Raw genomic sequence first — 26,858 nt, 5'->3', positions numbered from 1 at the left:
CGTAAAAAAAGAACCTTGATCCGGGGATCTCTTAAACACAGACAAGGCTGCCAAATATCCTTTGACTGTGGTGACCCGAAGGTCTGCTGAGGCCAGTGGCAGAAGGAACTCCATCACACTGGCCTCAAATCTTCTCCACCTGCACTTGTACAAAGATCTTGCAGACGGTCTGCGTGCAGCCAGCAACACCCCAAGCACTTCCTCAGAGAGGTCCCAGTCATCATACCTCATCCTCTCAAGAGCCACGCATGTAGGTTGAAGGATTCCGGGGTCGGGTGGAGTATCCAACCTTGTGACTGGGTTAGGAGATCTGGTCGCCGAGGCAACCGATGAGATGGACGAATTCAAGAGGTTGGAGTACCACGTTATCCTCGCCCAGTTTGGGGGTGATCAAGATCATAGTCACTTGAAACCTCTTCAACCTCCATAGAAACCATGGAATGACGGGAATCAGAGGGAACGCGTAATGGAGAGGGAAGGTCCAATCTACCAGATAAACGTCCCTCAGTGCACCGTTCGCTGGGAATTCCTTCAAGCAAAACTGTCTGCACTTCCTGTTGGATTTGGTTGCAAACAGATCTGCTGCTGGGATACTGCGGAGAGAGAAGACCTCTTCTAGGACTTCCTGGCACACTTCCCACTCGTGTGAGACTGTGCTCTGCCTGCTCAGAGCATCCAACAAGTTGTTCTCTGTGCCCGCCAGATGAACTGCTGAGATGGAGATCATTTTTCAGGAAACCAGGACAAAACCATCATCGCCTGTGTGCAGAGGCGGTGGGAGTGCACACCACCTTGTTTGTTGAGATGCATTGCCACTGTGTTGTCCGTCAGAACGAGGACATGTTCCCCCTGCCGAGATGGGGGCGAAAGCTTTCAGGGAAAGCCTGTTGCTGACCAGAGGCCGCTCGCATGCAAATACCCGCAGTGAGCGCCCCAAACCTTCAGAGATGCATCCGTGACCACTCTGGTCTGAGGCCAAGGAGGCCAGAAGGGTTCCCCCGCCAGGAGACTGTTGCGGTCCGACCTACAGGACAGGTCATTGACCACTGATGCGGACACCCTGAGGAGATCCGAGAGAATGCCGAGGTACTGAGACCACTGACCCCTCAGAAGCCGCTGCAGGGATCTCATGCACAATCTTGCCTCTGGCACTAGAAAAATGCAGACCATGAGACCTAGGAGGCGGAGGAAGGAAGCCGCTGGTAGAGTGGCATGGCTCTGAAACAAGTCGATCATTTGTGTCACGCTGACTACTCTCTCCTCAGGAGGGAAGGCCTTCCCCACCTGGCTATCTAGGACTGCTCCGATGAACTGGATGAACTGCAGCCTCGAGAAAGACGCAACTTAGGGAGAAGCCCAAATTGTGCAGCAGCAAACAGGTGTCCTCTAAATGGAACAAGACCTGCACTGCAGATTTACCTCGGATCAGCCAGTCGTCCAGATATGGAAATACGTGGACCCCGGATCTCCTGAGGTGAGCCGCAACCACCGCCATGAGCTTGATGAAGACCCCTGGGGCAGGAGATTAGACCAAAGGGAAGCACCTTGAACTGATAGTGATATCCCCTATGGTGAACCAAAGGAACTTCCTGTGCTTTTGATGGATTGGCACATGGAAATAAGTGTCCTGTAGGTCTATTAACACCAGCCAGTCCAGTAGTTCTAGAGCGTGGAGAATCTCTCTCAATGTCATCATCCTGAATTTGTCTTTGCTCAAGAACTTGTTCAAGGCCCTGGGGTCCAGAATGGGACGCAGACCTCCTCCCTTCTTGGTTACCAGGAAATACCGAGAATACCAACCCAATCCTCTGCTCGGGAGGTACCTCTTCCACGGCACCCTTCAACAAGAGTGCTCTCAGTTGTTCCTGGAGCTCCTGTCCCGGTTGGATTGGGGGTTGAGGGGGTCTGTCAGGTGGTTTTCTTACAAATGGCAGACAATAGCTCCACTGAATGAGCTGAAGAACCCAAGCATCAGATGTACTTCCCTTCCACTGGAGCAAATGCTCCGTTAACCATCCCCCAACCGGTGCGCTGTGAGAGGGGAAAATCAAAGCAGTGACTTTCTGACCACCTCTTTCCCATCCTTCACCTGGTGTAGGAAGCCCTCGCACATCTCTCCTTCTGGGACGTACTGCGCAGCATTTTCAACTGGTGTCCATAGACCAAATGAGTACTTGGCAAAACTGCTTGCCACATTTGTAGCCTCTTAAGGGCCATACTACCCGAATGACATGCTTTCTTTGCTAAGGCATCAATTTTATTTGCTCCCCTGTCGGGAGGCAGAGTGGAACTTGAAGATGCAGATCTAGATGAGACAGTGGCAGCCTGCATAACAAGCCCCTCCGTGAAAGGGTGAGAGGAGAGGAATGAAAGGCCTCCTCTAGCCGGCCTATATTTCCTGGAAATGGTGGAGCTGACAGGAAGAATAGAACAAGGATGCTGCCACATAATTGTTAAAGGACCAGCAATGGCCGGGTTTAATGGCATATTGCACTCTGTGGTGAGGCCTTCATCTAAAATATCGGTAAGGTCATAACCTTGTATCGGCGCCAATGATTAATGCAATTCTAAGGTATCAATACCCATTTCTACCAAAACCCTGAATTTTGACATATGATCATAGGGCTGGGATTGCTGAAATTCGAGGTTTGGAGAGGTGTCCAGACCGCTGGCTGTAAAAGCTAATTTTGGTCATCAAAATAATCGACCCTTCCTGTACCCAAGTAAATGGGGTCAACACCCCCCTGATCATCTGCTTTATTACTGCCGAAAAAACCTACCATGGGATTGAATAAAATTCATACCGAGGTTGTGGTGTGAAGGTTTTCTCGACAACCGTCGACGGTTTGTCTTTCGGCGCCGACATAGTGGATGTCTGTGTTGATCGAGACACCATAGTGTCGACATCCTTGGATGCACGGGGTTCCTTTGGACGTCTTTCGTTGTTGAAAGATTTATCGGCGCAGACGTTGTCGGTACTGGGGTACTAGAGAGGTCGGACATGCCCAGCGCCGCTCTTGGCTCCAAAGCCTGCTGCATGGGGGGGTTAGCTGCGCCAACTGCAGCATGCTTTTTAAACATGTCGAGCATAGACGACTTGAATACCTCCCACTCTTGGCAGGTGGTAGGCACCGCCAACGACTTACATTTATCCGTCGACGAATCAGAGTCCCGACGGTGGCAGTGTTCTTTTTCTTCTTTCGGGATGAGGAAGAATGGCTCCTCGAGTGGGACTGTTTCGTCTTCCACCTATGTTCTTTTTCGGGGGTGTTGCCCTCAGTTTTGGCTTCCGAAGACTAAACCGGCAATCGCGCTGGTGACTTGGAGGACGGCCGACCAAGAGCGAGTTTTGCTGCTTGATCGCGCAGGGAATTTGGGCTGCATTTTGGTGCATGACGGACACCCGTCTATCCCACGACCAGTGCCGAGGCACCAGAGACACAACTCGTGTGGGTCGGTGATGGACACCTTGGTTCCTCAGTCGTAACACTGCTTGAATCCTGATACACGAGCGATCAACATCTCGTGTTGAGGAATTGAAAAAGCAAAACGTTTTCTGGCGAAAACATTGAGTGAGTCGAAGACTTGCCTGTGTTAGCGTGTGTAAAAATTAACTGAGGTGTGGGGCATAGTGATGAGGTATTTATACGATGCATGAAGACACGTCCAGAGGCGACGTCCAGATGCCGAGCAAGACGGATTGACGATCGAGTCGAGGTCCACTATCCACCCCACCCCCCGTCGAAAATGTTCTGGAGTAGCAGAGCTGGAGGGGATATCTATCAGATGAGGAATCTGTGGGACAAATGCAATCCATTGAAGAATAATTACATTTGGGATAGTGTTGGAATACTAATAATCAATTCACAGCATATAGGCATAGGAGTGGATGCAAAATATATCAGACTTGTATCATCAATCTAGATGGCACAAAAAGGGGGATGTCAGTGCCCATATTCACTGGTGCCTTGGCAGTATGCAGAGATTACAGGAAGAAGTGTCCATCAGTATAATATTGGAGTGTGTGTGGTCCTAAAGGACAAAAAGGGACTATGAATGTCACTAGTTATTGATGTGGGTTGTAGGGTGGATGTTTAAGTCCAGTTGTAGGAGTACTACCTCAATACATTCACAACCTGATAATCCAGTGTTCTGAAATGATACTGTGACAATGATAAATCGTAGTTAATTATTGTGATATTGTGCACAACAATAGTGGCATAACAAAGTCCTGGTAAAAACATGATTTGATGGATACAGAGATACAATTATTTGTACCCTAACATGAGAGAGCAATATATATAGATAGTCATTGTCTGATCAGATATAGGAAATCGAGTCAAAGTATGTCACAGTTGTAAAATTAATCATAGTTGTTGGAAATTGAGGCAGGTGTATTTCTAGTGGATATCAGAGAAAAATACCCAGGGTGCATTCTCCATTACTCCCTCTCAGATGAAGGGTGTCCAGCTTATCTATCGATACCAATTACGGGTTAGTTTCTTATTAAAATCACCACCTTTTTGCAATTTACCAACCACTTGAAGGATTGCACATCGTAATTGGGCCACTGTATGTCTCGTGCACCCTTCTATCTTTTGATGTAGAAAGTCTTTATAGGTCAATTCCCCATGCTGAGGGTCTAGAAGCACTAGAATGGGCTCTCCTACAGGAGAAACACATTGTCAGGCATTCAAAATCTTTGTACTTGAACTAGCGAAAACGATCTTACATAACTTCTTCCGTTTTAACACTATCTACAGGCATCTGATACCTCGATGGAGTCAGCCATTGCCCAAGTTTACGCAAACATTTTTATGCACCATCTTGAATATACAAATGTTTTACAACCTAAACACTGGTCCTTTAAATTGCTAGTTCAGAAGAGATACATAGACAATATCACCATATGGAAAGGTGAGAAAGATGAACTAGTTGATTTTTTAGAGTTCCTTAACTTAATACACCCTCGCATAAAGTTCGCAATGGAGATTGGGAACCCACAACGGCATTTTTTGGACGTAGAGATCCAGATAGTTGATAATGTTGTTCCACAAATATCTTTCGCAAGATGACCAATGTAATTAATACCTTACACTAACTCAGCCATCATCCAAGACATCTGAAGGATAATCTACCGTGCAGTCACTTCTAAAGACTGAGAAAAAGAATTTCTGATGTTACCACTTTTGCACTGGAATCTGAGAAAATGTCTGAAAGATATCACCATAGGGGCTATCCCCCTGAAATAGTCAGAACGGCAAGATTGAACGCCAAACTGTCTGTGAAGGTCGTTTGATACCAAAAGCTAAGAGTACTGATTCAACTTTTCTTTATTCAATTAAATACTCTAGTCAAAGCCACCGCGTGACAAGACTATTAAAGGAAAATTGGAGACTAATCAAACTTGATCTTCAGATGGATAAACTGTTACCGGAACCACCCATGACTGCCAATAAGAGGAGAAGGAACTCCTGCGATCAGTTGGTGAAAGCGCAGAAGCAATCCCAATCCAAACAACGACTCCTTTATAAACGCAAGAATGGCACTTTCCCCTGTCCGAGTTGCAACAACATTATAAAAGGCACAAACATAAGACACTATATTCAGGCAATGAGATACCCTTAAGAAACTTTGCAACCTGTGATACGAACAATGTGATCTATGGCCGGAGCTGTCCGTGTGGTATCTTCTATGTAGGACAGACCACTAGACGGGCTAAGAATAGGTGGAACGAACACAAAAGTAATATTCGTACACATAGCAACAAGTCACCAGTTGCTAGACACTTCACGGAGAAAGGACATGCAGTGGCCCAATTACGATGTGTAATCCTTAAAGTGGTTGGTAAATCGCAAAGAGGTGGTGACTTTAATAAGAAACGAACCCAGATAGAATGGTATGGATAGATAAGCTGGACGCCCTTCATGTGACAGGGATGAATGAAGAATTTTACCTGGGTGTTTTTCAACGACTAGAAATACACCTGCCTTAATTGCCAATAACTTTGATTAATTTCACAACTGTGACATACTTTGAGTCGGTTTCCTATATCTGATCAGACAATGACTGTCTAGATATATTGCTACCTCGTATGAGGGTAGATATTATTTTATCTCAGTATCTGTAAAATCATGTTTATAACTGGACTTTGTTATGCCACTTATGTTGTGTACACAATCATAATAAGGAACTACTATTTATTGTTGTCACACTATATAATTTCACAACACTGGATTGTTGAGGTAGTACTCGTACAACTGCTTTACACATCCACCCTACACCCCACATCAATAACTAGTGACCCTCATAGTCCCTTCTTTCCTTTAAGAACACATACATTACAATATGATACTGATTTACACTTCTCCCTGTAATCTCTGAATTTTGCCAAGGCACCAGTGAAAATGGGCAGTGACATCCCCCCTTTTTGTGCCATCTAGATTGATGATACAATTCTGATATATTTTACATCCACTCCTATACCTATAAGCTGTAGATTGATTATTAGTATTCCAACACTATCCCAAACTTAATTATTCTTTGCAAGCTTATACTGTCATTATGGCATCCCTACATATAAATACTGACAGTACTTGATGCATCTAATACTGTCGGACCATTCTTTTGTGGATCACACTGCTCGGATATACATCTTTCTGGTAATGTTATTACTTCGGGATTTGCACCCTTTATACATCATGGGCTGCGATCAGTTTAAAACTAAACGCGACATCATTTGTAGGTTTACAAATGATGTCCTCACGTTTGCATGCGATGACGTCATTCGTTGGGTCATGCAATACTTAATAGAGCCATTTTGGGAACACGGATCAGGCTCCGCGAGAAGCCGCCGTTTCCCTTTGAAGTCCAGTCAAGGTGGTAAACTAAACAGGCATTGGCAGTGCCAGCAGTTTTGGCTTTTGTGTACTCATAGGAAAGGTATTTACCAGGCATTGCCATAATGGCAGTAACTGGCCATTAATGGTAGCAGCTTGAAAATGGTGGACGTGCCTGGGCAAATGATAGCAGTGCCTGGCAAATGCGTATCTAATACCTGCACACAAGACAAAACTGTTGGCTTTGCTAATGCTTGTTTTTAACAGGGCTTAATTGAAGGGCATGCATACTACTTATATATAAAGTGGCTGAAGGCAGACCTAGTGGAAACATTTTTATTACACCAGTAGCGTTTTACTGCACCAATTAAACCATTAGCTCTCAGACGACAGCTTTCAAAAACCCCATTCAGCAAGTTGGAGTTCAAATTTTGATATTAAGGATTGATAAAGTTATCTCAAAAGACATCAAATGATGGTGTATTTTGGGCAGGGAGGGCCATGAAATGTCTGGGAATGGCCATGGGGATTAGAATCGCTACGGCCAGTCGATCGGTGGGTACATAACCAAACACCTACAAGCATTTTGTCAATCCTCATATGCCATCTCCTCCCTACCTGTAGTCCAATGCATTCGTTTAGGCTTATAGATAGCGCTAAAGCTCCACCCTCATTGCTAAAACTAACAAGGCCCTGAAGTTAATCGAGGGATTACGAAGGGGGAAAATGCAACTTAGACAGATGCCCAGGATACCGGGTAAGCTCACATTCCAAAAATGTTCCTAGACACCCCAGGAGTAAAACATTGAAAACCCATACTCTATGGGCAGTCATCAGTATCGCCCCACCCCGACTCACTTAATCAACCAAATGTCAGCCAATCATTGGAGAAGGTGCACAGGTGGCAGAATCCATGGCCTGACAAAAATGTAAATATCAATAAAAACATAATGAACCTTCACTTTATACACATAAGGCATAATCTAGTACAGCAGCCCAGGTAAGACATTAGTAAACCCCTCGCGCAACGGTGATCCATTAAAGAGTCAATTCCACCTTTACAGCTTCTCATTAGCATTTCACAGTAGCCCAGCACTGTATTTCTATCTTTATATATAGCGTGGAATTTATATATGTGTGCATGTTTGTCCAGCAATACAAATCCACACTATTGAACCCACGCAAACCAAATTTTGCATCAATTCCTCTTTTGTCTAGGGCAAGATCGTAGTCTATGTTTGGATGCAAAAATCTTATATGCAAATCATTTTTGGGATGTGTGTTTGTATATTTGTCCAGCTATACAAATCCACACCGTTGAACCCACTGCTACCAACATTTTGCATGGATTCCTCATTTGTCTGGTGCAAGATTGTAGTTTATGTTTGGATGCAAAAATTGTACTACGTAGACACCCTCATTTACTGATGCTCACCTGTATTCACTTCAGTAGGTACAAGAAGGAGGCAACATTTGGAAAAGTGTCTGAAGCAAAATATTCAATGTATTGGTTATTCCTTTGAAATGTATTACTACCATATACAGTTTGAAAGTGTTTATTAAAGCATTTTTAAAGGGAATAAAAAAAAATACTTTTTATTTTATCACAACACTCCAAATATGGGAAATGGCAAGGTTACAGTTTACTTAAGTTCATTCACAAGAAGAGAGCACAATCAATCTTTCTTGGACACTTTCTCAAATGTGCTGGAGCCATTCAGTGACTCAAACATGCCTCACAAAAAAAAGAACATCACTTGCAAAAGCTCCATCTGATGGAAAGTGAAAATCAATATCAAGAGCTTCTGAAACGTAACAAACAGCAGCACGACTTGCCGACCAAAGGCGAAGAGCAACTTTCTCCAGGGCAAATGAGATGCCAGAGCAAACTGAAGCAAGACTTGCCAACGAGAGGACAAGACCAACATCCTCCAGGTCACATGAGACACCAAAGCAAATTGGAGCAAGACTTGCCAGCAAGAGGTCAAGAGCCACATCCTCCACAGCACGTGAGAAACCACTCGATCAGGACACAGGCAACGCCGGGTACCCCAGCTAGTTGCTCATAAACCATGTAAAAGCAAACAGGGCGGATTGGTGTGCTTTCCTCATGCTTCCAGGTGCATTCAGTAATCTGGCCAGTCCCAATCAGAGGGGTGCACACCAGCATTAAATACGTAAGAGGCGTGGCGCAACCAGCAGCGCATAGGAGCAGAGCTCTGACAGCATCTGTGAAGAATCCGAAAATGAGATCCTTACCCTGGGTTACCATGTACCGAAAACAGCTTGGAGAGTACTGGGAAAGTAATGCAGTGATATATTATGTATGACATTTGCTTTAAAGGCGACCGCAACTACGCTGTGGGGCACCAGACTGCAGCCTGGTGTGCTGTGCTGTTCTCTCGGGCGCATCAGTTTCTGCTGCCAGCAGGCAAATCAATAGAGGGTCAGCTGCACAGAGTGCAGCAAGGAGACTGCGCTGAAGTATAGTGAGCAGCTGTAGTAGGCCATTTGGCAGACTGAAGTGCACAGGCAGGGTACCGACTGAATCCTTGAGCGGTGCCCTGAGAAGTTGATTCGAGCACGACTTTGGAGTCCAACCTTAGCCTTTAGAGGGGAGATGTATATATGTGACCTGTCACTGTATGGCAAGGATGGGTTGGTGCGCTTGAGTCATGCTATGCATTGGAACCACACAACATGGAAGTTAAAGCAGAGCTCGTTCTCCTCCATCACAGTGGACCAGACACTACTGAGAACAGGCGTTGGCTGTATATAGTGAGATGCGACTGCGGGAAAAAAGTGCTAGTTAAACTAGAAGTGAGCTTGTATATCTAGATTGATCATGATCATTGTGTTGGTCCGGTCTTCTATCAATGCATTATGGGACTTGTAGTCCTCTCGTACCCATTGTAACGTCAAGAGAGGGAGGGGATGAGGGCAGGGAGAGAAGGAGATGGAGAGGGGGAGAGGCAGGGAAGAAAGATAATTTCTTCAGAATTCCATCCTCGATCAGGGCATGGCAAGAGTGATCGAATGCTGAAATAAAATGGCTGCCCTGCGTACAGAAACAGACTGCAGAACCAATGGCATCCTCCTGACATCATTATCTGCACAGCCAATCAGGTCATATTTACACCAGGACACACGAACACCACCCACAAATGAGTATATGGAGAATTTGACAGCCATTTTACAAAACAAACATCTTTAACAAAACGTCTTTATTTTGAAAACCAACTACATCAAAATACATAAATTAACTTAAAAGATGTAAATATTTTTTTAAGTATCAATCAAGTCAAATAACTTTTTTATAACATTAACAGATGGCAGCTGCCATCTTGGAAGTAAAAATTGCTGACAAATTCACCACACCGTAGAAAATCAGCCAAAGAATGAAAAAAGAGGTGTGTTGTGGGAAGAGATGGGTGTGAATGGGAGGAAACCCCAATGGATTTCACTTGGCGATGGGCGTTAATGGGTGGGACACATGGCCAAACTACCTAATATCCATCCTCATATGTCAATCAACCTGCATTGAAAAGCATTACAAACCTGCATCCAAAGCCCCTATTTCGAGCTCTCGTGTTAAAGCTCTTATTTTAATAACAATAGTTTTGGCTTTATAGTTAGCGCTTTCAGCATCACCGAATAGCCAAAACTAAAAAATGACTTTTTCAGTCTGGGACCGGACTGCAACTCATTCTTTACAATATAGAGATATATTGTTTTAAATACTTTTAACAACACTGCTCTGATCCTGAGATTGTGGATTCCTTGGTATAAAACACATATAACACTGCACAACTAGTGCGCTATCTATGTATTTAATATAACCTTTACTGTGGCATCTTGATTTGTCTTATTTATGACATTTCATGGACGAATTTTCTCCATGAACTACTACAGTGGCTTCTATTATGAATATACTATACTGCACTATCAGAGTGCTTTTTCTTCCTCTTTTTCTAAATATCCACTCTTGAGTCTTTACATTCACATAAGTTAGCTTGAATTTCTGGGTAACTTTATGTAGTACTGAAATTGGTGATTCAACATATTGTGATCCACTTATAGATGTCCCAATCTGAAATTGCCTATTTCATCCATCCCCTTTAGATTTTGTACTTTTCTCATTAGAAGAGGAGGCTCAATGCCACAGCAAGATCTTACCCATTGGAGTAATCATCCTTTTTGACCACACCTTGGACTAAGCGGTACAGCTTTGAGCCTCTTATTTACCATATTGTCTTGTGTTTGGCCTTAGGTTAGGCATCCCTGACCTTTTACCGTCTCTCTTGATTTTCAGAGGAAAGTACTGACCTTGAAGCACAGAGGAGAGACCTTTCCTCCTATCCTATGGGAAGAGGTCCAGTTGGAATTTTGGATCTTTACCATCTCTAAATCCAGGTGAGGATTTACATATACTATTATTCAAGAGGTTTACCTGATAAATCATTAATTATACTGTGTTTCTTTACTTCAAGATTTTGAAATGGAGAATCTGGAACTATAATGCACAAGTATTTGCTCCTGATGAAGGCTACCTAGCCGAAACACGTAGAGCTCTTAATTTACTATTGAATTAACTAATACTGATTTCTTCTTGTGTTTTGCTTAAAACCTTTTCACAAGCTACATTTTTGATTGTGTAAATAATTCACTACTAATACATACTGACATTATTGTTGAATATTTGACTGTGAGCAGTAAAGTGGTGTGCAGGAAGAACAAGCGTCCTTACCTTTAGGACTCATGTATTGGCTGGTCTTGTGCCAAGACTGATTTTTCCCCCCTGTGCACCCAAATCCATTTAATATTAACCACTGATGTTATACCCTTTGAATCATCTCTACATAGGTGTGCCCCATTAGAGAACGATACACTCTCTGTCTTATCAATTTGTGACCAATCCCAAAACTGCCCAATGGCCAAATAATTTGACAAAGTTGTTGCTGGTGAACTACAGGGATTTGTGGAAACCAATAATATCCAAGATGCCATACAAGCTGGATTCAGATCCCAGCACAGAAATGAGTGGTTCATGTGAGAAACCTCAAGGTGTCTCACCAGCTAGTCCCGGAGATCTGTGTCCAGGTGGCCAGGACACAGCCATCAGTATTGGATCCAGTTCCTGGGGGAGGATCACCTAGATGGGGGTTTTTCGGGGTGTGGAAGTGTGACACCGAAGGTTGTGACGCGGTACCCCTTTCCCATTAACACCTGTTCCCCATCCTACCCCGTAGAATATGTAGAAGCTCTACCCCCATTTTCCAACATGAACACTTTCTTACACCATGAAAGAAAACGGACTAACACCAGAGACGTTTACCTGACATGTCCCATCCCAAGGGTCAGGCAAAGTCAGGCAATTGACAATAATAACACACCTCTCTCTCTTCCCCATGGGGGGTAAAAGGCAGAGCTCAAGAGCACAATATGAGCAAGACAGAATGCACAAGGAGATACCTATTCCAGACCGGCAGTTTAAACAGGGGAGAAAGGTGGCGAGACCTGAAAGGAAGACGAGGAGGAAATTGCCCTTGCCCTTTTCAACACAGACCTGCAAAGCTTCCGAAAGAGAAATCATAAGACCGGGGAGTCCATATGGCGTGTGGTGTATCAGATGTCAACGGTGCCTAGAGCCCTCCTGCACTGATAACCAAGGCGGGGAGACTCACTTGCTACTGTGGTACCGTCCTTGACACCAGAGGCAAGAAACACCAACGGGTTCAGCACAGCCGGTGAGTCGGAGAGAGAGATAGAAAAACGGACTGTGTTGAGCCCAAGTTTGTGAAAGCTTGAAAGTCCAGTGAAGGACCAGCTTCAGAGGGGTTAGGTGCCACGTGGGTGCTCATTCGAAGGACTCTGGCTGGTCCCCCTTGTTGAAACTACCATTACCGGGGGGCCCTAGGAGAGGCCGGTGTGAGGGGTTAGAGGGGTCATACAAGGGTCGAGTCAGACCCCTTGTACAATTGAAAGTCTCTGACACATTAACAAGAAGGAGAGCATATTGTACGAGGGTTCAGAGCCCGGCAGAGGGGTATCCTTAGGTGAAGAGTAATCGCCCCATGAAGATTTATTGTAGGCACTTTTATTTTTGTTGACTGGAACACATCGGGTCCTCTGAGGCAAGAGACTTTGTGTGAAAGAGACTTGGCCACAGAAGGCCCTGATATTTTGGAAACAAACTGTAACCTCGTGTTGGCGAGGCCCAGGAGTGTGCTGTGCTCAGGAGTCCCACCTTGTCTCCTGTTAAAACATGGGGAAGGGAGACCTCAGCCATACCATCCTGACCTATCATTTTGAGAACACTTCTTTCTTTTCTGATGAACATTATCCCACACTATTTTGTAACTTGGCAGTGAGGAATGGCAATAGTTATTCATTTTAGTATAGACCCTTTTTATTTGACAAGACGCCACTAGGACTGTCATATTATTTGATGGTTGTAGCTTGCTCCCTTCTTAGATTTAGGTTTATATTATGTGTTTTCTCACCTACTTATAATGTTTAATAAACGCCCTTGAACTGTGATCATTTGTGTCTGTCTTTACTGTTGCCTCCACAAGTTCCTTACAGTCATCATAGTTATTCCGGATGGCCTATGGCTACAGGCACATCAGAAAGCACTGGATTACTGGTGATCTTATATCTAGCGGCAGCCTTCGATACTATTGCCAATGAGAAACTAATTAACAGATAAAGGTAGCTGGATGCAGAGGTAAGACCCTGCAATGAATGCAGCCCTTCCTGTCAGGCCTCCAACAGATGGTTTCCTTACCTAACTTGAAATCAAGATCATAGGCATTGGACTATGGAATATCACGGGGCTCTGCTCTTCCCTGCTTCTTTTTAATGCTTATATCAGCCCTCTATTCAAGCTGATCAATACATTTTGTGTTACTACTTTGAACCATTTACTTAATTCAACTATGGCAGATCCCAGCATATTTGGTATAGTAGCGGGAAGGTTATCTCTGGTAACACAAGCTCCTATACACACAGAACCAACCTGGACTGCTTATATAGGTGAAGTTGAACAATCATGTTGCTTTCAGAATTTCACTTCATTTGAAAATGTAATAATCAATCGATTAAAACCATTATTTACCTTTGGGTTAGCATTAAGGTATAGTTACATATAAACAAGACAAAATTATATATGTCAGTACATTTAAAACACATATAGTAAAACCAATATAAAGTGTGCAATATGCCTCCGTGCTGAATACTACCAACTGTGTAAAATACCTATAAATAGTGAAATCTTGCAATTACTCTACAGATCCTGTATGAGAGCTATAATCCCGTAGTATGCCTAACATGTTTCGTTCCTCTATTTTCAGACTCAATCTGTGGAACTTCTTCATGGGCTTGTAAACCTTCTAAACATTTCTGTACTCTTTAATGTACTTGGGTGAAACACAAATTTCCTGCCTCTTTCTTAAAGCAGGTGCTTTCTGCTCTATGCTAAGAGCCGTACAATCTCGGGTTCAACTCTTTTTCCTATACACAATAGGGCTACAACATATCCCTTTCCACTACGTATTTAATCAAAGTCAGCCTAATCCTATTTATAGCCGGACTGCATAGGGCCTTTTAATAAGCCCTGCAATGCAGCACGGCGTCCAGCTTCTTGCTAATCACAGTCTGCAACTTTCTGTGGTTAAATCATATAAAACAAAAAATTTGCGTCGCTCTGCACAAGGTATTTTAACTATTTAAGTTTAGAATCTGCTTATACCTGCTCGCATACTTACAGTCTACTAGAGCACTTCTTGTCGCAGTGAGAGGTTTCAAACTCCACCTGCAATCATAAGCAAGTTATGTCCAAGTCTAGTTGTGGTAAGGCTATCTCTTCTGTACAAATTTACTGAGGACTATTACCTACCAATGCAAGGCATGTACTTGTTTAAAGGTGCTTGGGGATTCTTAGGCAACAGACCATGTATTTTCTGCTTGTTATCTCTAGTGAATAAAGAAACCTTTTAGAAGTGCTGCTTTCATTAATAGGATTGTGAGGTTATAACATTACTAAACTGCCCTAGCTATGGAATCCAGAACGGCCCACTTTGCAATTTCTTAGAGCCACGTAATTATGAGATGCTTGGCTGTGTCTTATCTGGACACCTGTGCTTCAGAACACAAATCTCGCTACAGTAAAGAACCTAGATTTATCCAGCTGAGATTTTCAACATACATTCCAACACGTTGCCTGTGGTTAGAACCCTGCTTTTTTCTTCATTGTCCCAACAAATAAATGTAAACCTTTAGGCAGTCACAGCTTCTGCCTGCCCCGCAACATCATGGAATTCTATTCATGTGACAATCAAAAGCCTGAAAGATTATCTCTGATTACAGACATATCTTTTCCTGGCATGATATGTTGCACGTATTCATGTGTTGGCACAATCAAATCAGTCCGCTTTAGGAGGGCACCACAGTGGACTTATTAAACCGAAAACATAACAGATCTGCATCGTTGAAAAGTGTGTTCAACCTTTATGACAGACCAAGACCACAGACCGTTTTGCACCATTCACAAAGGAGCATCATTCATTCCCCATAAATGCCTGAATACATTTCGAAATAGAATGATTCATGCACATCGTCATCCAGCAAGTACCTAGAAAGAAACTAAAATGTTGTGGCTATGGTTCAGCTCTCCAGAAACCCAAAATGGCTGCATCTTAATGCTCAACATCTCCTGCACAAAAAAAGAATAATACAATAAAATACATTGCCTCAGTGGCAGCATAAAAAATAAATACCTTGGAGGCGGCCACCAGCTGTGCAGTGCTTGCTGCAATTTCATGAGAACACACCATCAGCTCTTCAAATTTACCTTGTCCTTGTACAACTTTGTCAGCAGCATCCCTGTGGAAGAGATTGCGACAGGAACGAGAATGTAAAGGACAGACTAGGTGCACAATAAATTGCAAGTTAAGAACAGAGAGGGTTTTGAGTAACAAACTAATAGTGCAGAATCACTGGGAGGAATAATCCATGGACACTCTCGAAAAGCATAATATTTAAACTGCAATACCTGCAGCAATACTGCAAGACTTTGGCCCAAAAGCCTTATTGGCTATTGCCCAAGGAAAGAGAGGGTGTTCTGGGGGAACATAACACATTTTTGATTGTGCACATTGGCATTACTGCTATTAGCACCTGATCACAGCATCCTATTTACAATTTTGGACATTTATTCCAAGGTTCGCACACCAAACCCAATGTTATCAGAATACGTATATGGAAAATAAATGGCAAAACAAGCATAGACACTGTACTTAGGGGCCAGGTGGGTGTGCTAGAAGAGCAGCAAGAAAAAGAAAAACTCAAAACAGAACACATATCATGGAAGCCAGGAAACGTACACTGCACATGTGAAGGCGGACAACTTTGTAAAGAGTTCTCAACATTAGCCATTTTATTAAATAAAAAGGTTGGATAAACACCTCACTATCCCTACCGTGATGAGGAGTTCCCGGCCTAAAATAAACTAAAGGAAACACTAAAAAAAGGATAACTAATCCTCACACTTGTACAACAAATAAAGCAATCAGGAAATATCTGGCAATTAAATTCATCAATATTGTACAACATATGATTTGCTTCACAATATAATCAATGTCTCTTCTCATAAATGGGGTGAATTTCCCTTCCGAGAGCTGAAAAAGGGGTTTCTATACAGTAAATTTTTTTTTTAAAAAAACAAGGAAATCAGTTTTGACAAAAAGTTCCAATACTGCTTTCAAGGTTTTGTATAAAGTTCTGCTGCTTCGATAAAGTATCTCCAGAAATTATAAGTTTCCACTCCTCCTGGAATAAGAACTCTCACACATTGGTTTTCTTCTCATAAGCAACAACAAATGTCTTCATCAGGATAATTGTGACAACTTTTGGTTTCAAAAAGAAATAAACTTTTCCGACTCCTCCTGGATTAAGAACAAGATTCACATTTGTAGTAACACATGTCTGTCAGGATGGTTTACTTCAAATTTGACTTGAGAAATAATTATAACTTTTCCTCAACACGTTTTCACAACTCTTCTTCAAATGTCACAAATCAATGAGTTGTTTATCGTAAAATCACAGTTCAGCACTTGAATCAACTACTACCTGGCTTAAACCTTCGCCTGCCCGCCTACTACTTCAACAACAAGAACAGAAAAGTGCTTCAGTGGTAACTTCCCACTTCGCATAACAACAACTTTATTAGACTTCTTTAGCATCCACCATGTTGTGTGGGAAACAAGAAACCACATAAGGTCTCTTCAAGACTTATGTCAACTATGCACCTCTCCCTCTGGATAATCTACTCCAGAAGGGCAGCCTGTTTGCCATCTTTCTTTTCCCTCTGTACCAACAACCAAATTCTGATCACAAGATAGTCTCCTTTTTTTCTATCTTGGCTTTGGCAATGCAGGTTATCACCTGAAGATTTGTATTACATAGCACATAAGCAGTAAGCCCAACAATTATTATGCCGTTGTATATTACCATCTTGCCTTGAGTATTGTTCTTTACACTGGTTTTGCTGCTTTGTTATAAACTTGGCTAGGGGTATTGCTTGAAAGCTTTTGGAACAATTACAGCTCTCTCGTGGGTGTTTTGGGATTTACACACTCCAACGCACTTATTTATACAGTCGCTTGCTTTTGACAGACATAGCTTTTGTTGGTTTTGTATAGTTCGGTATTCAAAATTACTTCTATTGTTGCTTTCACTCACTTCCGAGTGAAGCGGCCTGCTGTGAACACGCAGACAGCCCTAGTACCTTAGTACCCCTCGCAGCTCCTCAGCCGCGTAGGCAAAATCCATAGGATTCGGCTTGAAAATAGCCCCAAAATATTTTTTGTGTGAGGAACATAACCGTAATGAAAGTCACTGAATGACAGTACTACTACAGCAAGGTACCAAACTGTGCCTAACACCTAATCATCACTTGGTCCCATTAGAGAAGGACAACAAAATATAGACTGCAGACCGCTTTCATAGCGGGGCTGGATGGAAGGGTGATGAGGAATCTGCGGGAGAAGAATCCATAGAAAGAACATTACCAGTAAGCAATTTCTCCATCAATGGATTGGATCCTCCTGCAGATTACTCATCAGATAGACTCCAAAAGCAGTACAGAGTGCGGAAGCCGGATAAAAGCCCTCAGACAAGGAATCTCTGTAACACCTCTCTTCCCAATCGGGCGTCCAAACCACATGGCTCATTCTAGCAGTAATGCGTAGTGGATGTGTGGAGCAACCACTATGTTGCTGCTCAACATATTTCCTTTACTGGCACACCCCTCTGCAATCCAACCGGAGAGGTGGGCAGATGGTCAAGTCCAGGAGTTTTCGACTACCATGTTCTCATCGCCCAAACCGGGGTGATCAAGATCATGGTGGGTTGAAATCTCCTCAACCTCCTGAAAACGTATGGGGTGAGAGGTATTGGAGGTAACTGTAAGGGTGGAAAAAGAGGAGACTGACGCACAGAATGTATGCTTGTTGGCCTAAACATTTATTGTCTTAAAAATCAAGAGAAAACCTATCTTGCCGTAACTCTAAGAGGGGTTTCCCTGCTTCAACTTAATACTAAGGATTCAGTCAGGATATCTGCGTAACTCAAAGGTGCACCATCCTGTGTCAAACCCCTGCTTCTGTCCCTTGCACTTGCAACTAAAACTAAAGAGGTAGTGGATCCTACTCCCTTCTTCTGGACAGTATCAAATTTCCAATTGTGGGCAGGACCTTGGCCTGAGGGATTGCCTTCTTTCACCAGGTTTCAATCCCTTCCCAAGGTACAAAGCAAAGTTCCAGGTTGAAAAGTCAATAAGTAGCAGAGTTCTCTGTTCAACTAATAAGGATAAAGTTCCAGCTCCAACATAAACATCTTCACTATTGGGTTCCTGGAGAATGCCTCCCTTCTCCAGGTATCGAGATCTCAGTAATTTTGCAGTGCCAGGGCAATGACTCCATTCCCTTGGCCTTCCTTGGTGTGGTTTTCAGACTCTCTGGGTTTTCATTCTCACAGTTCACCACTCCAGGTGGGAATCTCTCCTTACCCCTGGCCTTTTGTCAGGCTTCTCATTACGATCCACAACAGCCAGGGGAGTGCCTCCCTTGCCCTGGCCCTTCTGAGGCTTCTTGATCCAGTTCACAACCTTAGGGGGAATGTCTTTCTCAGGCTTTTTACAACTCACAGGGTGAGAGGGAATGTCTCCCTTCCTCTGACTTTCTCATCATCTCTGAGGACCTTAGGGTATTTTCCTTCTCTCCAAATGTTACCAACTTAGTTTACTCGCCTGCCAAGTATGGTTAGCCCTGAATTAATATTTCTTTTCACGTTATGAGGGCTATCCTCATATGACACAGTTCGCATAACCCAAGGGAATTTTTATTTCCTTTTGACTTCCCTTTTCCCCTTATGATCTTGGAGTATTGGCTCCTTCTCCAAGTACCACCAACTTGGTTTACTCTCCTACCAAGTATGGTTGGTTTCCTTCAGCTTTTCTTTGGGACGACCTCTCATTCAGTATCTTTCATTTGTCAGGATTGGGTTGTCCTGCTGGGACAAGGAAGATCTCTCCAATCTTCCTTCCTCGGTTGACCATAGCCCTCACAGCTCTCCAGCGCCTTCCCGGACACCCTCTGTGTACCTTGTTGATTGGTCTGTGAGGTTTGCGGTCTCCTTTGGCGTCTCTGGTTCTCCTTGGCTTTCTTGTGGCTCTTGCGATCAGTGTTCATGCTGTGGCGGCTTCGCCACATTGGTCTCTCTCCGTAAGTCGGGTCTCTGGCAGAATGCTCGGTTTCCAGCTCCTCTGGAACTGTTCGTTGTGTACTCCAACCCTCGGGTAAGTCTTTCTTCTTTTCTTCCTTCTTGAGACGCTGAGGGCCAGCCGCACGCATCCTGGTCTGCAGTGTCTCCAGTAAGCGCTGCTCCGCTCTCCTGCTCCAAGCTCCTTCAGGGCCGGGCTGACATTAGCGGTTGGCCGTTCTTGCTTTTTACCTTGTGATTTGCATTGGCTTTCTCTGAGCGACTAGACTGCTCGCTGTAGTTGTTTGCCACTTTGATCCTCAGGGCTCCGTGCTTCTCCCTCGTCTCAGTATTGTGTTTCTCCACTGGATCATATGGATTCTTCTTTGTCCCAGTCCTTAAGTCAATGTCAAATGGGTAGTCCCATTTCTCCCTCGTCTCAGTACTTACCAGGAAGGAGGGTGGATTTCCTATCTTACATACATACATAGAAGTGTGGGGTGCTGAAATGACCTGTGTATGATAGGAGGGCGAGGGATGGTGTGAAGGAGTATGAGAATACTGTGTCTCCCTTGGATGACCGTTCCTGTTGCCAGAGGGCAGGTCCCTCCCCATGAGATACTCCTGCTGCGTACCACCCCCAGGGGGAATATTGGGTAGCAGTCTCACCTCTCTTGTCTCATGGGAAGGGGATCCCCCTCTGGGAGAAGTGACTACATCCAAGGATTTGTCACATAATGCATAGTGGAGGTCAAAGACCCACTTCATCAGGAACACGTCCCCAGTGCACCCTTCGCCAGGAATTCCCTCGAGCAAAACTGTCTACACTTTGCGTTGGACCTCGTGGCAAACAGATCTACTGGCGGGGTACCCCACTGAGTGAAGGTTTCCTCGAGAACTTCCTGGCACACTTCCCAATCGTGTGAGACCGTGCTCTGCCTGCTCAGAGCATCCGCCAGCCTGTTCTCCGTTCCTGCAAGACAGCTGAAACGGAGATTGGGTTCGCCAGCAACCAGAACCTTAGCTGCAGCACCTCTCTGTATAGGGGCATAAACAGAATACCCCTTGTTTGTCGAGGTAGTGCATGGGCACTGTGTTGTCCAACAGAACAAGGACGTGTTTCCTATTAAGGGAGGGCGCCAAAGCCATCAGAGCCAACCTGATTGCCCGCAACGCCAGCCTGTTGATATGCCACTGGCATACATGGATGGCCAAAGGCCGCTCACCCACAGGTCCCTGAAGTGAGTGCCCGAACCCTTCAAGGATGCATTCGTAACAACCTGGGCTTGGGGCCACGGAGTCCAGGGTCATGTTCTCTCTGTTGGACCACCAAGATAGGTTGCTTATCACTGATGCCGACACCTTGACAATGTCCTTCCTGGCATCGAAGTACTGGGACCATTGATCCCTCAACAGACACTGCAGAGATTGCATTCGAAGTCTGGCCTCTGGAGCTTCTGTTTTGGAGTGATGTAGGACTTCTGGAAAGTTAGGGAGAAGCCCAACCTGTGAAGCAGAGTGCAGGTTTCTTCGAGCAGCATCAATACCTGCTTCATAGACTTTCCTTGGATCAGCCAGTCGTTCTGGTATGGGAATATGTGAACACCTGATCTCCTGAGGTGCGCCGCCACCACTGCATTGAGCTTGGTGAAAACACTGGCTACGAAAGTTAAGCCAAAGGGGAGAGCCTTGAATTGATAATTAGTGTTCCCTATGATAAATCTCAGGAACCGCCAGTGCCTCTGATGAATTGGCACATGAAAATAAGCATCCTGAAGGTCCAGCCCCACCAACCAGTTCTGGAGTTGCAGAGCCAGGAGAATTTTTCAACCTCACCATCCTGAACCTATCCTTCCTCAGGAACTTGTTCAAGGCCCTGGGGTCCAGAATGGGACAAAGTCCTCCCCCTTTCTTGGTAACCGGAAAATAAGAATCCTTTCTGCTCGGGTGGCACCTCTTCCATGGCACCCTTCAATAACAGGACTCTCAGTTCCTCCTGGAGCTCCTGTTCCGGTTGATGTTGAGGAAGGGGGACCTCTTAAAAAGGAGGTGCTCTTAAAAATGGTAGATGGTATCCACATTCGACAACCTGCAAGGCCCAGACGTCAGAGGTTATCTCCTGTCAACCAGCCAACTACTCGGAAATTCTTCTTCCAATGGGAAGAACTCAAAGCGGCTTAGCGGGCATGGACTCCCCTGCCGCAGCTCCAGCAGTTTGCTGGCCCCTAGAGCCCCCTCGCCCCTGTCCAGGACGCAAGAAAAACCTCTGCCCTTGCCTGGCTTGCGAGAGCTTTGCCCTCTTTCCAGGCGGAATGTACCGCCTGTAACCGCTTCCCCTAGAGGGGAAGCCAAAAGATTGCTTTGCAGGTTGCTGCAAGCTAAACCCAGCGACTTAGCAGCCAATTAAGAATTCTTGAATGTATCCAACGATTCATCGGCCTTGGGGCCAAACCTGTGCTCACTGTCGAAAGCTATGTCCATTAGCTTAACCTGGACATTTGGTGAGAATCCTGAGCTGTGAAGGTAGGCTGACCTCCTTAACACAGTATACGTCCCCATTGCCCAGCCTACACAATCTGCAGTGTCCAGGCCAGACTGCAGTGCTTGGCATGCCACCTCCTTGCCATCATCAATGATCCGCATTAACCCATCCCTCATTTCAGTAGATGGATGTGCTCTGCTGCTTCCCCCATGAGTATTCACAGCCCACGAGAGTACTTAGCGTCCATGTTGCTGAGGCCAGGGCATCCATTTTCTTGGATTCCCTGTATGTAGGCAGGTTAGAGGCGGACATGGCTGGTCCAGAGTTTACTGTAGTGGCTTGTACCACCAGGCTTCTGGCATGGGCAAACAGAAAAGGCAAATTCCCCCAAGCCGGCTTGCATCCACGGCTGGCGTAGAGTGAGGTCTCAGCCACAATGTTGATATGGAGTCTGATATGGCAGCATTAAAAGGCAATGCCCTTTGCTCTTCTGAAAACCTGTGAAGAACTGCTTGCAGCTCTGGACTCCACTCCCCAGCTGTCATCATCCTACTCTATCTCTCCTCTGCCTTTGGCACGGTCAACCACTCCATCCTCATACAAAGGCTCCACAATACCCTTGGTATCTCGGAACGGGCATTGGACTTGCTGACTTCCTTCCTAAATGACTGCTCTTCCCAAGTCATACTGGGCACCTTCTCCTCCCTTACTTCCTTCCTTCTATACCTGTGTTGTCCCCCAGGGTTCCAACCTCTCCCCTTGGCTCTTTAACACTTAGCTTGCTCAGCTGGCACTCTTTATCTCTATCTCCTTCTCCTTCTCCTCCTCCTCCTCCTCCCCCCTCCAACGTACAGTGTTATGCAGACAACACACAACTCTTCTTCAAACTTCCTGTTGACTCTCCTACACCTTCCATCATCCCAGACTGCCCATCTGCCATCCAGTGCTGGTGCACTTCCAACAACCTCTGCCTCAAGGCAGCAAAACAGAGCTCCTTCCTATTGGGACGTCTGCTCCCTCCTTCCCCCTCACTCTGGCCTTCCTCTATGGGCTCTCCCTGTGTTCCTTCATCTGAAGCCAGAAACCTTGGAGTCATCTTTCGACTCCTCTCTCTCCTTCCTCCCTCACATTCAGGATATTGACAAGAAGTCCCACTTTCAACTCTTCCTTCTCAAAGGAATGCCCCTTTTTCTAACTTTCCACATGAGACATGAGACTCAATGTTACCCGAGCCCTGGTTCTCTCTAGGCTTGACTATTGCACTAGCCTCCACCTGAATCTACCCTTTTCCACTCTTCAACCCTTCCAGCTAATCCAGATTAGGGCAGCAAGACTTATCCTTGACCTTACGCACAGCATCTCTCCTGCCCTAAAAAGTCTTCACTGGCTCCCGGTTGCTGCATGGATTAAATTCAAAACCCTCTGCATCATCCACAAGGCCGCCTGGGCCCGGGGACCACGCTATCTGCAACTCAGTCTTACTAAATACTCTCCTAGACCTCTACGTTCCTCTGGCACCAACTCTTTGTGTGTAAAGCATTTAGCTAAACAGAAGGCAGGAGGCCGATCTCTTTCCTCAGCAGGCTCCCTCCTGTGGAACAGCCTCCCCCTTCCTCTGCGTCTTGAGCAGGACTTTCTCAAATTCCAGAACCTTTTACCTCCTCCTTCCCTTCTTCCCTCCTCTGCTAATCTCACAGTTGGTGTCCAGGGCCCTTATGCATCCTCTGGGTCCTTGACCTCCCACACCCAATCCCCCCAGCTTCTGTCTACCTTTCAGCACTTGACTCTGCACCCTCCGGCCTCCGTCCTGAAGGCTCACACTTTTTCCACCCAAGGTGGCTCCAGGCCGCTTAGCACTTACCATACCATGCACTTCATCTGTTTCTCACCCAAAAGCACGGGCACCCCAGCACCTATCACCACTCCCCCTCTTCCTTGCTGCACTTGCACATTCTAAATACTCACAAGGCATAGTAGGTTAATCCTTTTCTCCCTTCACTGTATTTAATGTTTCAAACTCATGTTCCCTCCCTTTTGCCCTGTGGGCACTTTGAAACAAATTTAACTAACTGTATTAACAAGCAAACAATACATAAAGATGTCCGTTAGATCATAGGTCAACAGGGGTTTTGCTGGAGCGCCTCGACCCAAGGCCTCTACCACCCTCTCCACAGTCCTTCGGCACTGTGCATTAGGGTGACCATAAGGAGTAGCCTGCTGCATATGGAGATAACGAGACGTGTCCAAACATCTTGCATCATGCAGTCCTTTGGCCAGAGCAAGCAAATATGCTTGATCAGCGAAATAATAGTCTCCTCCAGACACTCCGCCCACGGGCTCAAAGCAAAAAGGCATTTGGTTCTGCTCATTGAAAATCGACTGCATTGCGTTGAAAAACATTGATCGGGGCTTGGGGACAAAGGAACTGTTGGCGGTCGGCACCAACGTCGATGGCGTTGTTCCCACCAGGCCCAACGGCACTGGTACCATGGGGCCCTTCTGCACTAGTTTGCCGGTCATCATGGCCGAGGGTGTGGGACCAGACTTGGCTACCATGGTGCCGGAACCTCTGGGTGCAACTCGAGACGTATGGGCCTGCGACATCGAGACTTGAGCCGTACCCATCTGGAGCATTTGCTCCTTGAATGCTTCCACTCTTCCTTCGACATGCCCGAGGTCGGGCAGACCTTGCTGTGATCGACGCAGGCCACCTGAGTGCTAATTTAGCCAATTGTTCCTTAAGGGATATGGTATTCATTCGTTGACAGTAGTCGCATTGTTCGATATCGTGATCTTTTCAGAGGCACCACACACAGAAGTCATGTGGGTCGGTGATCGACATCTTAGAGTTGCAATCCTGGCAATGCTTGAACCCCGAAGTCCTAGGGGCGGACATAGCAACAAATAGAAATGTTTCTCCCACTTTAAATGTTCCGAACAGCAGCTTGCTGAGATCGTGGAAAAAAGGAACGAAGGTAGAGGGGCGTAGTGACGTATAACACATGTGGCCGACATCAGAGTCGTCAATGTCGAGTTGTACTATGTCCCCTGTCAAAAAAGTTTCTGAGCAGCTGACACTGGAATGGATATCTATCTGATGAGGAATCTGTGGGAGAACGCAATCCATTGAAAAGAACATTAATCAGGGACATACAATACCAGAGGGTAACGCTTGGAAGCCTTGCAATGTGATTGGGTGGTAATCACTGCATTTTCAATTCTAGGTGCCAACGGCAGCATAACTTAAAATTAGACAAGATCAACAAGGGCACCTCACTGTAGTTTGGTGGTAAAGCCAAAGACCAAATGTGGTGTTTAGTTGGGGCCTGTATTTATAGCGGCACACCACCCAATGACCTTCCACCCTTTTCCCTAGCACTCTGACGCTGAGGGACCGCAGAACCAAGGTGTACGACTTTTCCACGAAGAGGAGCAGAAGGAGAAATTACTTACCGTAATGTTTTTTCTGTGGATTCTTCTCCCAGCAGATTCCTCATTAGAGAGATAGATATCCCATTCAAGCTTCAGTTGCCCACTGTTAGGCAGAAACCTGTGCAGTTCTCTTAGGGACCACTGTGTTAGGCAGAAACCTGTGCAGTTCCCTCAGGGACCACTGCAAAAGATTTAGGACTACAGGTGTTTGGCAGTAGCAGTCTGTACCACATAGATTCACTTGGTAGCTGTGGGTGAGCAGTCAGACTTCAGTTAGGCAGTATACAGAGTATTCACAATAGGTCAAGAGAACACAGTAGAACAAGTAAACGCTGACCAGGGCTTGGTGTAAAAGAGATATAATTATTTATTTAAAACCACATCTAGAAAAACACACAGGCACTAATACTAAGCAATTCAAAAACACGGTCACTAAAAGATATACACTCCCTTAAAAGAATATTAGATAAGTCTTAAATAAAGCCCCACTTATTTTCAGACAGCGGTGAGCGCTTAACGTAGATGGCACTCTAATAGTTCGTTTTAAAAAGGGAGAGAAGAGCAGAGAGCAAGTTGAAACAGATCCCAACACTTTTACCAGAACATAACAAGAGAGGAAGGCAAAGTAAAACCGCGAAGTTAGAGTTCAAGAGGCCGGATCCACTTTCAGAGGATCCAAACGAAATGTGTCCAAGGTCACACGGTTGCAGTGCACAAAAGTCTTGTAAAGGTTCAAAAAGAAGTTGGACCAAAGAAAGGGACCAGTTAGAGGGTCAAAGCGGCCAGCCCAGTCCAGAAGGTTAAGGGGTTATTATTACCTTGCAGCAATCTTTAGAAAGGGAGGCCTGGAGGACACGGTACCTTAAAGTGGTGAGAATGCTCCAGCGGGGGCAGTTTTTCCTGGCAGCGGGTGCATGTAGGTGCTTCGTCCGGGGGAAGAGGGGATCTCGACGTGGAGGAAGACAGGAGTCTGTTGCACTGCCAGGGAAGAAACCAGCCACAGAGTTTCTCAGGTACAAGGATCGGTCCGGTGATTCGCAGTTCAGTGGTGAGTGGCTATCCGGCCGCCGGGGTGCTTGGCACGGGCAGTTCGACCACAAACCGGGCTGGGGTGCGAAGAAAGGAAGGTAAACTGGTTGTGCCCACCAGTCAGGGGAAGAAGCCTCTCCAGCTGGGAGATCTTCTCTGTCGTCGGGAAGTGGTGAGTCGGTTCCGCAGGGCTCCACCGGTGGTGTCGTCGTGGTAGGTCGGCTCAGCTTCTCCCTCGTCGGATTCTCAGGTCCTTTGGTGACTTCTGAAGTTCCAGTCTCCAAAGCCCTGCTTTTATGCAGAAAACCCCCATTCAC

At 45.3% G+C, this 26,858-nt stretch overlaps 1 protein-coding gene across 3 annotated transcripts in view; it reads right to left on the bottom strand.

The window, feature by feature from the left end:
• Positions 1-26,858, bottom strand: part of HIP1 (huntingtin interacting protein 1) — a 1,552,273-nt gene that overhangs the window by 273,743 nt on the left and 1,251,672 nt on the right. For all 3 annotated transcript variants that reach the window (XM_069614772.1, XM_069614774.1, XM_069614773.1), the window contains one exon: positions 15,617-15,722. In XM_069614772.1, the coding sequence (XP_069470873.1) occupies positions 15,617-15,722 (106 nt within the window). The remainder of the gene's footprint in view (positions 1-15,616; positions 15,723-26,858) is intronic.

The sequence above is a fragment of the Ambystoma mexicanum genome, chromosome 9 (genome assembly GCF_040938575.1).
Source record: "Ambystoma mexicanum isolate Mex_15411 chromosome 9, UKY_AmexF1_1, whole genome shotgun sequence".
Taxonomy (NCBI): Eukaryota; Metazoa; Chordata; class Amphibia; order Caudata; family Ambystomatidae; genus Ambystoma; species Ambystoma mexicanum.
Note: the sequence above shows the minus strand (reverse complement) of the source record. Positions and strands in the feature narration are given on the sequence as shown.